This window comes from Macaca thibetana, chromosome 11 (genome assembly GCF_024542745.1).
Source record: "Macaca thibetana thibetana isolate TM-01 chromosome 11, ASM2454274v1, whole genome shotgun sequence".
In the NCBI taxonomy this organism is placed as follows: Eukaryota; Metazoa; Chordata; class Mammalia; order Primates; family Cercopithecidae; genus Macaca; species Macaca thibetana.
In genome coordinates, this window is record NC_065588.1 from 40,380,045 (window position 1) to 40,396,500 (window position 16,456).

The window sequence follows — 16,456 nt, forward strand, 5'->3', positions numbered from 1 at the left end:
GACCAACACCAGAAATGAATTTGATTTCTCTAATGCAGGAGATAATTGGATTTTTCTTTATGGAATGCATCCCTTTAATGACTGTCTCTGCTCCTGCCAATTTAGCTGCAAGTGACCTGACATTGATCTGATGATATGACTTAAAATAAAGAGTTTGAGCTGGAGGTGACAAAGATCAGCTGCCTGGCATCTGAAAGAATGTTTTTTTGCTTCATCTCACCATTTTCCTGGGAAAATGCTTTATCCTTGAATGTCATTTTTACAAAACATGCAGCTGTAATAATTGGTCATACAGCAGCAGATTGCTTCCTTCTATAAAATATAATAAGTATTTCCCAGAAAGTGCCCTGGAGGAAACATTGAAAATTGAATAAAACCCACCCAGTAATCATTCTATTCCTTGGAAATATTTATTACCATGTTGATTCTTTCTGGAACAGGATAAATATTACTGAAGAAAATTAATTAAATCTTTTAAAAGTCTGATGCAACAAGAAATATTTATTTACGTATTTATTCATGTAACCTTTAGGTTTTGTTAAAATATTTGACATGAGACCTGTTATTAAAGAAAGTTATAAAGGTACAGTGGCTGAAATTGTATTTGGAAAAAAATAGCAATTTTTTCCTCAAGAGGAGTTATGATATAAAGCTCTTTTTATTCCTAAGAGTATGTGAGATTTAAATTTCTCTGTTTTCACCTTTATTATTTTTTTTTCAGTAACAATGTAATTCACTTGATTCATGGTTAATTTTTATTCTACCATCTTCCCTTTATTCCTTTTGATAAGTATCATGAATCATTTTGATGGGAAATACTATCCATGGGCATTAATTTGAGTGAGAAAATATAATCCTGTAATTTAAAAGGTTCAAGAAAAAGATAAACAGATGAAAAAATCATTGATGAACTAGTTTCCCTTTTAAAATAAGTAAAAAATATTTTCCTTTTTGAATTCTTAATATTAGTTGCATTCACATTGATGGTGATTGACAGTTTAAAGAGAAATGAACTGAAAGTTTATATTAAAACCATGCATGATTGTTGAATCTTTTTTCATTCAACAATGAAGCCACATCATGTGAAATTATTGTAGGCCCTATGTTAGATAGAGCCTACATAAATCTGTAGTGTTACTCAGTGAAGGGGAATTGACTATCTTTGGTTCTCATCAACCAAGAGAATGTTGGGAACTCTATTCCTAGAAATGACATTGAGAAATAATATGAAGAATTAATATCAGATCTTTCCTGTAAACTAGAATCCTTATCCACCATTCTGATTGTGTCATCTAAGTGAGCATGTGAAGCAGTGACATGCTGGTGAATGTTTCCAGAGACCATTTTGGATGCCCCTGCTTGAGAATTGATGTGCCTTCTACAGGAAATCCAGTACTATTGAAGGGGTCACTGATCTAACAGTACTCCCCACTGAATCACCATCTTTCATCATAAATGATTACATTTCACCCATATCAAGGCCACTGTTGAAAGCTACACTTAAATGCAATGATAAAGCTTTTTAGGCACAAGAGAAAAATTTATTTTAGTGGATGATGAAAATTCTCTCTTACTCAATGCAATAAACCTCATTTCATTTCTGTTTTCATAATTTTGAATCTATCTTGTCTGAATTTGAACATTATTAATCAAAATCGTAAGTATTGGAATAGTGTTCTCTTCTCTTGAAGGGAAGGCAGATTTTCTGGAAATGGGAAACATGCGTGTGTGTAACATACACACACATTTGTGTAACACTTTTTTAAAGGAAATTTATTCTCCATCCTCATTGGATTTAAAAAATAGCTTTCTAATAGATTAACTATTTATGATACTTTGGGCTTCTGCTGAAATCATTAATATGTGATGTGGTAAATGAGCAATGTATTTTGTTAATGGATCTTTAAAAACAGGTATTTATATCTTAATTTATTTTATCATTTCTTCTTAAGCAAATATTTTGGTCTAGTATATAAAAATCCCTTTGACATTAGAAGGGATAGAAAGATCTCCACCGTCAAGGATTTCAAAGCCTAGTGAAGAGAGAGAAAAGTATATAAGTAAGTAAAAGAGAAGGTAGAAGGTGATACATGACATGAGAAGGATGGGTCAAGAACCACAAGTTTTCTATAAGTGGGAGAGAACAGTGAAGACATCACAGTAGTGATATGACCTAGGCCTCAGAAGATGGGCAGAATCTGTGCAGGTAAGGAAAAGAGGAAGAACATTTTTAGATGAAGGCATAGAATTGTGGGTGAGAGAATGCTGGCTAATTAGAATAAATATGCTATAAAACTGGGTACAAGTAGTTTACCACATGTATAGTTGGAAGAAGTAAGGAAGAGGAAAAGAGAAGATAATATTTTGATTAATGATATCACTAAAAATCTAGACATCAGGGAATGCTTGAGTTTTAGATTTAGACAAACTTTTAAAGAATATTGTATTTTATTTGTTACATATGCTTTGTTTCTATGGTGATACTAATATTCAAAGGTACTTTCTTCATATAAGGTAATCTTAATATTAAAAAAATCTTAATATCTGACATGTTGAATGACTTTAAATGTGCTTATTCCATATGTACAGTACAGTCAAATAAACTATTAGAGTTTCTAATTGAATGAAGTATATCCTAATTTTTGTTTCTGCATATGTTATAATGTTAAAATGTGTACTTATTCTATTCTCAATAGAATGTAAATTATAGGCTTATAGTTAAATCTGATTTTAAGATTTCTGAAAGTGCTAAATAAGATCCTTTCATTGCTTCAGGTCACTGATATGATGCTTCAGGACAAACCCTATCCTGACTGGGGAAAATCCGCAAGAGCTTTCTGGAAGAAAGGAAATGTTAGGATCACTTTGTTCTGGTAGGAAATTGTTTCACTTACTTATTTCTGCCTTGCCTCACTCACTAAAGGACTTGAGTTGGGCGTAATTTTCCTTAGAGATACAGAATTCTATCTAGAGAGACATTTTTGGTAGCTACTATGTTCTGTTAAAACCATTATCCTAATTATTTTATGAATTAATTTCTTCTTACATATTGTGTATATTTACATTTATAAAAGAGAAGTTTTGCTAATATAGTGATACACTTAAGATTTGACCAGAGGTAGGTTTTTGATTCAGCAAAAACAAGCTGTAATTTTCATCAGTAAGATCTGATATATAAAACTGTCTCTTATAAATACTAAATTGCCTAGTATATTTGACAGGATACGATTTTGCTCTGAGAAGTGATAAAGAAAAGGAACCTCTTTACAAATCACATCGGCTACATTGGCATTTCTTCTTTATGTAGTTTTCTTTAGCTTTCCAGCCCAATCCTTGAAATTAAAAAATAATCCATGTCTTATGGAACTTTGTTTTTTGTGAAGTCACCGTTATTTATGTGTATGTGAACAAGTTCAAACAGAAAAGTTAGAAATGGAGAGACAGCAAGAAGGGCACTTTCACGTGGCTGTGGGACACTCCCCAAGCACAGTGATTCTGCATGATATAATATACAATTGAATAATTATATAATCCCAAGAAAAGTTATGTAAACTAACACTTACAAATGTTCTTTTTTTTTTATGTTGAACTCAACTAAAGCAGTGCTGAAAGGCAACTTTCTAGCACTAAATGCTCTTTATTTATTATTATTATTATTATTATTATTATTATTATACTTTAAGTTCTAGGGTACATGTGCATAACGTGCAGGTTTGTTACATATGTATACTTGTGCCATGTTGGTGTGCTGCACCCATCAACTCGTCAGCACCCATCAACTCGTCATTTACATCAGGTATAACTCCCAGTGCAATCCCTCCCCCCTCCCCCCTTCCCATAATAGGCCCCAGTGTGTGATGTTCCCCTTCCCGAGTCCAAGTGATCTCATTGTTCGGTTCCCACCTATGAGTGAGAACATGCGGTGTTTGGTTTTCTGTTCTTGCAATAGTTTGCTGAGAATGATGGTTTCCAGCTGCATCCATGTCCCTACAAAGGACAGGAACTCATCCTTTTTTATGGCTGCATAGTATTCCATGGTGTATATGTGCCACATTTTCTTAATCCAGTCTGTCACTGATGGACATTTGGGTTGATTCCAAGTCTTTGCTATTGTGAATAGTGCTGCAATGAACATACATGTGCATGTGTCTTTATAGCAGCATGATTTATAATCCTTTGGGTATATACCCAGTAATGGGATGGCTGGGTCATATGGTACTTCTAGTTCTAGATCCTTGAGGAATCGCCATACTGTTTTCCATAATGGTTGAACTAGTTTACAATCCCACCAACAGTGTGAAAGTGTTCCTATTTCTCCACATCCTCTCCAGCACCTGTTGTTTCCTGACTTTTTATGATTGCCATTCTAACTGGTGTGAGATGAAAAAATGCTTGTCACCACTGGCCATCAGAGAAATGCAAATCAAAACCACAATGAGATACCATCTCACAAATGTTCTACAGTATTTCCCCCTTACTTATGGTTTCCCTGGTTTTAGTTACCCTCGGTCAACTGTGGTCTGAAAATATTAAATGGAATGTTCCAGAAATAAACTATACATAAATTTTAAATTGTGTGCTGTTCTGTTCTGCGTAGTGTGATGAAGACTCATACCCTCCCGGGAGATCAATCATCTCTTTGTCTAGCGTCTATCCATGCTGTCGATGCTACCTGCCCTTTAGTTACTTAGTAGCTATCTCACTTATTGGATCTATTGTCAAGGTATTACAGTGCTGTGTCCAAGTGATTGTTATTTTAGATAGTGATGGCCCAAAGCACAAGAGTGTTGATGCTGGCAATTTGGGTTAAGCCGAAGAGAAGCAATATGGCTTCCTTTAAGTGAAAAGGTGAAAGTTCTCTACTTAGGAAAGTAAAAGGAAAGAAAAAAAAGGATGGAAAAAAATAAGGAAAGAAAAAAAAATCATATGCTGAGGTTAACATATCGTATGCTAAGAAATATGGTAAGAATGGATCTTCTATCCCTGCAATTGTAAAGAAGGAAAAATAAGTTCGTGCATAGGATATATAGGGTTTAATACTATCCAGGACTGCAAGCATCCACTGAGGTCTTGGAACGTATGCCCACCAGATAAGGGGACTACTGTAATTGATTATAGCTGGTGCTGGTGTATATTATCCTGTATACCTGCCTTTTGAAACAAAAGAGAAAAAAAATCTGTTTATTCTTGGATTTAATTCTGGCGGTTGATTTTTTTTAATGCAAATGCTTTAAAAATCATAGTAACTAAATACTTGAGGAAAATACACTCTATCTTATCTTTTGTGCTTTAGCACTATCATTAAATGTTGCTGGAGATATATGACATTTTGAACTCAATTCTTAGCAGGTAAACAAAAATGGATTTTCAATACTGTTATGAAAATTAGTATGATTTTTTAGATGGGTATTCACACCTCATCTTCATGAGTCACATGTGGCCTATGGTACTATTTAACATCCATCTTTTTTCCTATTTGTAAACTTCCCATATAGCTTTTCTGAATAATTATATTATAATTAATATAATTAAGTATATAATTAATATAAATATAATTAATATAATTAATAATTAATAATTATAAGAAATATTTATTGATAGTATGTTTTGCTTGAGGCAGTAGGCCAAAGACTTTACATCCTATATCTTTATTTATTTAATCATGACAATCCTGTAAGATATGTGCTATTGTTATAGGCATAGGTCTCTGACTCCAGAGCCCTAGTTTTTAACACTAGGACTGCCTAGTTTTTAATTATTACACTAGGACTGCCTTTGTTCTAGACGAACAAAGGATACATCAGTGTGCACATTTCCAAATGATTAATGTTAATGTTAATTCTTGTTTAGGTAGGGTGTAAAGAAGAACATACAGTTCTTGGGAGCCTTCTTCCCTACAAAATTCTCTACAGGGGTCTTAAACGTCAGAATTTGAAAGGAGATAAACTAATATCAAACGTGTTTAAAGATGGTCTCTCTTAAAACAATATTTATTTACTATGTTTACATATGTTTCTTATTAGTGTACTGATATGGTCTCACTCTGTGTCCCCACCTAAATCTCATCTTGAATTGTAGTTCCCATAATCCCCACTTGTCATGGGAGGGACCCAGTGGGAAGTAATTGAATCATGGGGGTGGTCACCCCCTTGCTGTTCTCGTGATAGTGAGTGAGTTCTCATGAGGTCTGATGGTTTTATAAGGGGCTTTTCCACATTTGTTTGGAACTTTTCTGTCCTGCTGCCATGTGGAGAAGGACATGTTTGCTTCGCCTTCCGTTGTGATTGTAAGTTTTCTGATACCTTCCCAGCCATGCAGAACTGTGGGTCATTTAAACCTCTTTTCTTTATAAATTACCCATTCTCAGGTATTTCTTCACAGCAGCATGAGAATGGACTAATATATGTATCTTCAAAGGTAGCTGATTGATGACTGTTCTCTGCTAGTTATCAAGGTCACATGTATACTATTTGCTAGGGTAAGCCATGTATTCTATAGGCCCCTATGATTGTTGTCATTAGCTGTTTCAGAGGAGAGATTGCTGTTTCAGAGGAGAGAAATCCATTAATACGATTTTTTCTTTGAACATTATCACTCAGGTCTATATATCACCAGTGTCTTACAAATGCTTTATTTTTTATGTTTTGAGACAAAGTCTTGCTCTGTAGCCCAGGCTGGAGTGCAGTGGCGCAGTCTCGGCTCACTGCAGCCTCTGCCTCCTGGGTTCGAGTGATTCTCCTGCCTCAGCCTTCAGAGTAGCTGGGATTACAGGCACATGCCACCAGGCCTGGCTAGTTTTTTTTTTTGTTTTGTTTTGTTTTTTGTATTTTTAGTAGAGACAGGGTTTCACCATGTTGGCCAGGCTGGTCTCGAACTCCTGACCACGGGTGATCCACCCACCTTGGGCTCCCAAAGTGCTGGGATTACAGGTGTGAGCCACCGCGCCCGGCCTCAAATGGGTTTATTTTTAACATATGTGATAACATAGCCCAGTGGGTATTCTAAAACGTAGTTTAAATGCTGTAAAAATGATAATTTAATTAGTCACTGGCAAATAGATAATATTCTTAGAGAACAAACTAAAATTCACACTTTTTTGTAGTCATTGTTTCTGTAAAATTTTTAATAATTAGGCAATATATTAGAGAGATTGTTTTCACTGTTGTATTTCAAAAGTAGTATTTCAAATCATTGCATAAAGTAACTGAAGAACAATTTAAATACCACTTTAAAAATTTTTCCCATTTTATCCATTTCTATACATTTAGATTATCTTGACAACGGTATTCATGGTTTTAAAAAAGGAAAAGCTAATGGAAAAAGTTGAATATAGAAATTATGTGGGAAGCAAAGAAATCTTCCTTTTTGTTCATACTTTTCACATAAAAGGGATCTAGCAAGTAAAAAGGGCATTTGGTGTTTGGTTTTGTTTTGTTTTTTTAGCCCTAGGAGATAAAATACAAAACTCATTGGCGAGGTTTTAGATTAAATAAAAGACAGTATTTACATACTTTGTGTCGCCCACTCAAAAATGGGTATTTTGTTTTGATTTTGCTTTAGTTAAGGAAAGAGAGATTACTGTGAAAAAAAAAATGTATGGTGGAGAAAAAATTTTGCAAAGCAAATCTTTCTTAACTTGCAGTGTGACTGTGCATGGCAGTTTGAGCAGCACAACATGTAATTTTATTCTAGTAAACGTATCTCTTACCTACTTGTAGCTGCTTTAACTCACAAACGCCTGTCAGAAACTGAGTTCTTCCTTAATTTTCAGTGATAGGTGTCTCTGCGTTGAAGAAAATGGTTCCTATTTCTTTCTGCAATTGTGCAAAGATGAGGCTGCTATAGCACTTGGGCTTTCATATTGCAGGGGAACCTAAATAGTGGCAATATATTTGAAAGGTGGAAAGAGAGGAATATTTATAGATCTCTTCCAAAGCCCTTTTCCTAGCCCTTTTGATAATTAAAAAGAGCAAAGATCTAAGAATCTAAATGCTATGTGAATGCCTTGTGCTCTTCTATTTTTCAGAGGCGCTACCAACAACCATTTTCACTGACTTGTGTCTGAAGTAAAAGAACAGCTACATAAAGAACAAGTAATATGATATTCATATTAGCTTCTATCCCCCTGATTTGTGTACTCTCTAGAGACACAATTTGTATGCCTTTGAAGGGAAGCATTTTAGGATGATATTTCCCAAAGGCTTAGCTTAAAAAAAAAAAAAAGACAAAACAGACTTCTATGATTAGCAGAGGAATTGGTGGAAGAAGAGATTGGGAGGTCTAGTGGTCATTAGGGCTCCACAAATACTCCAGGTCTTCACCTTCCAGACATATAAGAGGATTTCACCTTTCTGCCCCCTCTGATTACATGACTTGCTTTGACCAAGGCAAATGTGAATAAAATTGGCATGTGCCATATCTAGGTGGAAACATTTAATATTCAATGAGATGCACTGAAAGGAGCTCTTTCTTTCTGTCTCTCTCTCTCTCTTTATTTTTTTATTTATTGAGACAGCGTCTCACTCTGTTGTCCAGGCTGTAGTACAGTGGCACAGTCTTGGCTCACTGCAACCTCTGCCTCCCAGGTTCAAGAGATCCTCCTGCCTCAGCCTCCTGAGTAGCTGGGATTACAGGCACGCACCACCATGCCTGGCTAATTTTTGTATTTTTAGTAGAGATGGGGTTTCACCATGTCGGTCAGACTGGTCTTGAACCCCTGACTTCGTGATCTGCCCGCCTTGGTCTCCCAAAGTTCTGGGATTACAGGCGTGAGCCACTACTCTCAGCCAAAAGGAGCTCTTTTCTCAGTTGCAATTGTGGAAGCTGTGTCTAGCTGGAGCCCTTGTCATTTGGATTCCCTGAATGACCAGGATAAAGCAAGCATTCTTGATAACACTGCAGACTTGTAGTTTGAGTGAGAGATAATCCACTGAGATTTAAGGACTGTTTGATACTGCAGCATAAAATAACCCATTCTGATGTTTACAGAATGTCATCCCTAGAAATGGGGTGCTGCCATAACAGAAAGCTGAAATTTGAGTATTAAGGGCTGGGCAGCAAATGGCAAGGAAATTGATTCTGGAAACTGGAAAGATGGTAATCTGAGCACTACTGAGTATTATAGTGGCAAGTATTATAGTATTTGAGTATTATAGTGGCAAAGCAGTTGGTAAAAACTGTGGTCTGTGATGACTTGGAAGCTCCAGGAGAAGTTGGAAAGCAAAATATTCCTAGTGTATTGCTGTGTGTATCTGTGCACAGCAGCTGTGTACTCTGTTCCATCCTGGTTCATAGGATTAAAGTTTGTTTTCTCTTTTGGATGTGCAATGTTGTATATTTTTTAAAGTACTTTCTCTACCAGTGTAATGGTTTGGATGGGGTATCTCTTAATCATAATTATCTTAATTCTTAACTGGGAAACAAATGTAGCAGGTGATATTTTTGCTGCTCTGAATATCATAGTTATTCAAGTCTAACAAAAAGGAACTTAGTTGTTTACCTCTGACCAGAGAAGAGTTAATCAACAAATGATTATTATCCTAATATACATTAAATATGGTATGGAGAGTAACATAACAATCACAAAAATATAGTAAGGTAATAGAGACCTAAGAATCAGGGGAAATGACAGGCAGAAAAGTTTTGGTAATAGTATTAGTAACTAGTAGTTTGATGTCCCCTACAGAGCAACTCATTTACCATTATTAAGTGAAAGTGAATTATTATTTGCTTTTTGAGCCATGGTTCAAAACTAAGGGAGTGGAGAGTGCAGGGGAGGGTTCCTCTGAGACAAGTTGAGACCTGAGACAGACCCCATCAATGAGCATTCTCTTTCTGGGATTAGACTGCTGCCATTGCCCAGATCCAGCGCGAATTCCCCTCAGCAGTGCTGGTTACGTGGTGCCAGCTCTTGTTTTCAGAATATCTTTTTTCTTCATTTCCCCTGCTGTCCAGAGCTCCCTTTGTGAATGCCTTCTTTCTTTAGAATAAGGGATAAATGCATTAAGTGTATTGAAGGTTGAAATGCTTTGATGTTTGTTTTTGCACCAAGGAAGTTTTCTGACAAACTAGAGGTAGAATCTATAGGCAGGTGTCATGGGTCAGATGAGTCAATCTCTGAGTTAGTTCTCACAAAAGTTAAATAAAACCTGTCTATAATGGCTGGGCATATGAGTGGCTCATATTCCAGAAACCAAAGAGGAACCAATGTCTCTATGTGTAAGCTGGACAAAGCTTTGCTATTAAGTCAGAGAAAAACACATGCTTACCTTATTTATATATTTGTTCATATTTATATCTTTCAATTGTGTTAGGCCTTCTGGGAATGCAACAGTGAACAAGAAACATACACCCTGATGAACAGAGATGCAACAATTGTTTAAAAATATTAGCAAACCAGACTGGGCACAGTGGCCCATGCCTGTAATCCCAGCACTTTGGGAGGGCAAGGTGGGCAAATCCCTTGAGTTCAGGAGTTCAAGACTAGACTGACCAACATGGTGAAACCCCATCTCTACTAAAAATACAAAAATTGGCTGGGCGTGGTGGCACATGCCTGCAATCCCATCTACTCGGGAGGCTGAGGCAGGATAATCACTTGAAGCTGGGAGGTGGAGGTTGCAGTGAGCCGAGATTGCACCACTTCACTCCAGCCTGGGCGACGGAGTAAGGCTCCATCAAAATAATAAAATAAAATAAAATAAAATAAGCAAACCAAATTCAACAGCACATTAAAAAGATCATGTACCATGACCAAGTGGGATTTATCTCTGGGATACAAGGGTGATTCAACATATGTAAATCAACCAATGTAATCATATATTACAGTAACAGAATGAAGAGTAAAAACCACAGTTATCCCAATAGTACAGAAAAAGCATTTGACAAAAGTCAACATCTTTTCATGATAAAAACTCTACAAACTTGGTATGGAAGGAATGTACCTCAACACGATAAAGGTCATACATGAAAAGCCCACAGCTAACATCATACTCAGTGGTAAAAAACTGAAAGCTTCTCCTCTCAACATGCCAAGGATGCTCACTCTCCCCACTTCTTTTCAACATAGCACAAGAAGTCTTAGAGCAATTAGGCAAGAAAAGAGAAACAAACAAGTCCATATTGTTGCACCCAGACATAGGAAGACATTTAACCTATCAGACATAGGAGACGTATTACCTATCAGTCATTACCTCTCTATTGAAATATCCTTATAATTCTATTCTAGAGCAGCTATCATTGAGTGCTTCATGTATTCCTGGTACTAGGCTTTTCACAATCATTGTTTCTTTTAATCCACACTGCCCCTCTACATGGTAATTATCATTATTAGCTGTATTTTAAAGACAAAAACCTGCTGTTTAAGTTGCATAGCTAGTGAACCTGGGATTCCAGTTTGGGCAGAGCCTGCACAGTACTGCACTGAATGGCTACAGTTTTTCTAAGATTTTAAGATATTTAACATATTTAAAAATGATTAATCCTATTTTCAACAAATGTATTTACTATAACCCTTTCTTTCTCCTTGCAAATGAATTTGGGTTATGTAAAGAAAGACGAAATATCCAGGAAACCATTGGAGTTTATCTACTTATGTTCTATTACCCTTTTGTTATTGACAAAGAAATTGAAACAAAAATAAGTTATTTGTCTAAGATCACAAAATTGATGTTCCTGTGGCAGTAAGCACCCAGGGCTACTGATTCCTGGTCTAGTAGACTTCGGACTGTTTCACATTACCTCCCATATTCTTTGTTGTTGTTGTTTTGTATGAAAGCATCAAGAAAATTGAAACTAAAAGAATTTGTGGATGATTAGATATATTGAGATAACAATTCTTGTAAGTCAGTAGTAACAATCAGAACATTCTGTGTAGTTTAACTTGATATAATTGTATATCATTTTCTCTCAATTATGGAGATTAAGCAAGAAAAAGATGTACAATGTATAGTTTAATTTGCCAATAAAACATGCTGTATTACCAGAAACTTCACTTAAGTTCAAATATAAAAAGCCAATTGCTGTTATTTTTATATTGTTTATCTTCAGGGTTTTCAAGGGCTTAATTTTTTTAAAACACATTTGCAAGGTTGAAATTAAATATTACAGTTGATGTCCTAAATGTTGGCTATATTAAGCACAACAAAAGCCCAGCATTTTATTGGAGGACACTAGAAGTAATAAGATACTATACATTATAGCTACTCAAATAATAACTCTACTCCTTGGAAAATAATGAGTTCAGTGTTCCTGCTAAAAGTATCTACTAGGGAGATAACATTCCAGCATTGATTGCAAGAATGGTTGGTATCTAAAGTTCTTTGTATTCTAAAATAATATAATCCTGGGTAGACTATTTCCTTGTCTAAGGTCATCTGTGTGTTTGGACAAATATGAAGTATTCAGTATAATGATTAAAACAACTCGAAGTAACATCCTAAGAAAATGTTAAATTAGTTTTAGCATGCTCATTCCATAGAACACAATCTAGCCACTGTCTTTCCACTATCTTTGGAAAGATATTTAATGACATGGGAGGTGGAGAAATAAAAAGATACTAATTTAGGTACCTTTAGAAAACAGTGTGCTGACTGGGAATTTTAAGAATTAATACGAAGGGAACTAGACATGCACAACTGTATTCTAGTTGGTAGAGTTATTTCTCATGGGGTTTTCAGTTAACAATTCTGAACTTGCTTTACATGTTTGCTGGAATTGATTGATGAGTAAATGAATGGTAGATGACAGAATCCAGATTTCTCACTGTCAAAGAGTGAAGTTACAGATAAGCAAGGGGTTGGGGACAGGCTATAATGAACAATATGGTACTGGATTAGAGTCAGAGACATCAGTATGAATTCATGTTTATCTTAATACATAGAAAGATGGATAGTTACAAGGATAATTTTAGCTATGTTTGTATATAGCTCACTCTATCTGCTGGGAGAGCTTAGATAGAATGATACCTCAGTGGTAATGAGCACACCCACTGCCCAGATTTTGGTTTCTAACATCATTCTCCAATAAAAGGAACTAGGGCTCCTTGGAGAAATGACTGATTCTAAATCTGGGGTAGAGAATATAGAAGATGATCCTGAAGCATCATGTCATGCCAGAAAGTAAGGAAGGGTTCAAAAAACAGAATGATGGAGCATTTCAAAGGGACGCAAGAGTCAACCCAAAAGAGGCCTCAATGGCCAAAGCTAGAGAAATTTGGTCAACAAAATGAATTACATAGTATTAGATTATAACCCAAACTATCAAGTACTCATGAATTCATACTTAGATAAAAATGATTAACTAAATAAGTAAATTGGAAAGAAGAGACAAATCTCCTGTACAGAAGAATTTACATAATTTATGTAGATATTCCTGTCCTGAAGATGGTGAAGCTTAACTCCCCACTCCTTGAGTATGAGCTGAACTTTGTGACTTGCTTCCAAAGAATAGACTATGGAAAGTGGTGGAAAGTAGCTTTACAGTAGAGAAATCTGACAAACATTACCTTGACCTTGTGATGAAACTTAAAGTTGTCAGTGATAAGTCATGTTGATAGAATGTAGGTTAAGACCCTGTACATCTGTACCATAAAAATGCTGTACCTTTATAAATATTTTGTATCTATTTGGGCCCAATTTTTAAAATACTATATCCTAGTTAGAGTAGAAAGAGAAAAGAGAAGGCCATCTAAGGGGCCTTCTCCCAAATTATTAATTAATGTTCAGTTGTTTATAGCAGAAGATTTTGTTGTTGCCTACTTATGCATAAACCTCAAGGCTGTAGCAACCACTCTCTTAACATAGCCAGTGTGTTTGCCCTAGCATAAGCTTCTAACTAAGTACTATTTCTTTACTGATATTATTCAGTACAGTGATATATCAAATATGCAAAAAGTTAGAATATATTTGTGATCTATAGCTGATCATGTCTTCCTCATGAGCATCCACCTAACTGCTATAATGTGGGATATGGGGGTTCATCACAAAATTTTAAATTAGTAATTAATGATATCTGCAAGACTTTTAGTCTAAATGGTATCTTTCAGAGAACTCAGTCTTATTTGGTTAAGTCTATTTTGGATAAATGTTTAGTTTTTCAGTTCTCCTTTCTTTTTTTTTTTTTTTTTTTTTTTTTGAGACAGAGTCTCACTCTGTCAACCAGGTTGGAGTGCAGTGGCACGATCTCAGCTCACTGCAACCTCCATCTCCCAGGGTCAAGCAATTCTCCTGCCTCAGCCTCTGGAGTAGCTGGGATTACAGGCATGAGCCACCACACCCAGCTAGTTTTTATGTTTTTCGTAGGGATGGGATTTCACCACGTTGGCCAGGCTGGTCTCGAACTCCTGACCTCAGGTAATCCGCCTGCCTCAGCCTCCCAAAGTGCTGGGATTACAGACACGAGCCACCATGCCTGGCTGATCTCCCTCTTTCATTCCATCTTCTTGACCTCTTTACCTTACTTTATGATGATGGAGGAGGGGAAGTCTGTGTATCTTTGATGATCTCAACTGTTCATTTAGCCTTATGCATGGACGAGATGGTTGAAGTCCAGCTTCCTGTTTGATCTTTTAATTCCTAGCCTTGTGTCTCTGGTCGTGAATTCCACTCACCTCCTCCTCCCTTAAGGTCCCCACAGTCCAGGGACTTAGTCTTGGACTGTTGGGACCTAAAGGGTCTTTGAGTCCAGGCCTCTGCATTCTTCTCATCACCTTTGCATCCACTTAGTGAATGCAGGAACTTCTGGGTCATCTGCAGGACTTTGCAACATTGGCAGAGAGAAAAGGAAGGCATCTAGAGCTTTCTCAGTCTCCTGTGCCTACCTATATCCATTTACAAATGCCCTAGACTGTGATAATCATTCTTTTGTAGGAAAGACCTGCCATCTCCCATGGGCTACAGTCAGAGAATCCCTGATGCCCTGAGTGACTTCATGTGAATCTTGTCATTTCTGCACATTACCACTCCCTCCTTAAAGTAGATGCTGGTGGTATAGGGGAATAAGATCCTTGCTGTCTGGCTTTCTCATTCTTCTATCCTTCTTTTGCTGCCCCTAGGTGGAAGGGAATATTTCCTTCATTTTCATGGGAAGGAGTTTCTTTTACATTGTGTCCATCCTGCATATTCTCTCCACCTCTGTGGTCAGGTCAGTTAGGCCTCTTGATATAGTAGCTCTGAGATGTTAGAAATGAGGAACTACCGAGGAATAATGTATTGGCTTAATAGCTCCAAAACAGAATCCCCATTGCATCTCTGCCCTGGTCTTGAATGCAAGTAGTGCTATAATGCCACAAACTAGGCTTTCTAGCAATATAAATCTTTCCAGAATGCTACATTCTCTAAATCACATGTTTTGGTGGTTGTAGATCCAGGAAGGTGTTGAAACTATTTAGTAGTAAGTGTGAACCTTGATAAAAAGTCATAAACCAAGAATTCAAAAACTTTTTCTTTTTTTTTAGTGCTAGTCTTCTTCTTTAAACTTTTAGTTTAAGTTCAGGGGTACAAGTGCAGGTTTGTTACATAGGTAAACTTGTGTCATGGGGGTTTGTTGTACAGATTATTTCAATCACCCAGTATTAAGCCTAGTATCCATTAGCTACTTTTCCTGATCACTCCCTCCTCGTACCCTCCACCCTGCAAAATGCCCCAGTGTGTGAACACATAGACACATAGTAGGGAAAGGTTGTTTTTTCTTTTTATTTTTTTGAGACGGAGTCTTACTCTGTCGCCCAGGCTGGAGTGCAGTGACCAGATCTCAGCTCACTGCAAGCTCCGCCTCCCAGGTTTACACCATTCTCCTGCCTCAGCCTCCCGAATAGCTGGGACTACAGGTGCCCGCCACCTCGTCTGGCTAGTTTTTTGTATTTTTTAGTAGAGACGGGGTTTCACCGTGTTAGCCAGGATGGTCTCGATCTCCTGACCTCGTGATCCGCCCGTCTCGGCCTCCCAAAGTGCCGGGATTACAGGCTTGAGCCACGGTGCCCGGCCGGGAAATGTTTTTTTTTTTTTTTTTTTTTTAACCTTTCTTTACAGTCCTCAGTTCTTGGGCCATTCCATATGAATTTCTTTACACAAAGTTCTCCTTTTTCAGCATTATCATTCCAGTGTTTCTGTAGATGACTTAAAGCTTTTGATTGTGTTAAAGTCCCCTCAACCCCCATAGCAGACCTTCTCCCTTCATGGTGGCTTCAACCTAGATCATCATTTGGAACTAGATCCTTCAGTTTGTATGAATGTTTAATGGAGTCTCTTTCTTACCCACAAAGTAGAAATTAAATTATTTTGTACATATGATTTCAAAACAAAGGCTATTAAAAATATTCTGCTTTTCTCCAAATTGGCACTTCCATTGCTCCTAAGAATAGACTGCTCACATTTTAAACCAAAGCACCCTCTTCTTTATAAACTATGAGGTTTTCCAAGTTTTAGGGTCCTGTTTTCTGCTATTCAGATTGGAGTTT

At 36.7% G+C, this 16,456-nt stretch overlaps 1 protein-coding gene across 5 annotated transcripts in view; it reads left to right on the forward strand.

Moving 5' to 3' along the window:
* Positions 1 to 16,456, forward strand: part of TMEM117 (transmembrane protein 117) — a 563,388-nt gene that overhangs the window by 376,276 nt on the left and 170,656 nt on the right. For all 5 annotated transcript variants that reach the window (XM_050749383.1, XM_050749385.1, XM_050749384.1 and 2 more), the window contains one exon: positions 2,776 to 2,873. In XM_050749383.1, coding sequence (XP_050605340.1) covers positions 2,776 to 2,873 — 98 coding nt within the window. The remainder of the gene's footprint in view (positions 1 to 2,775; positions 2,874 to 16,456) is intronic.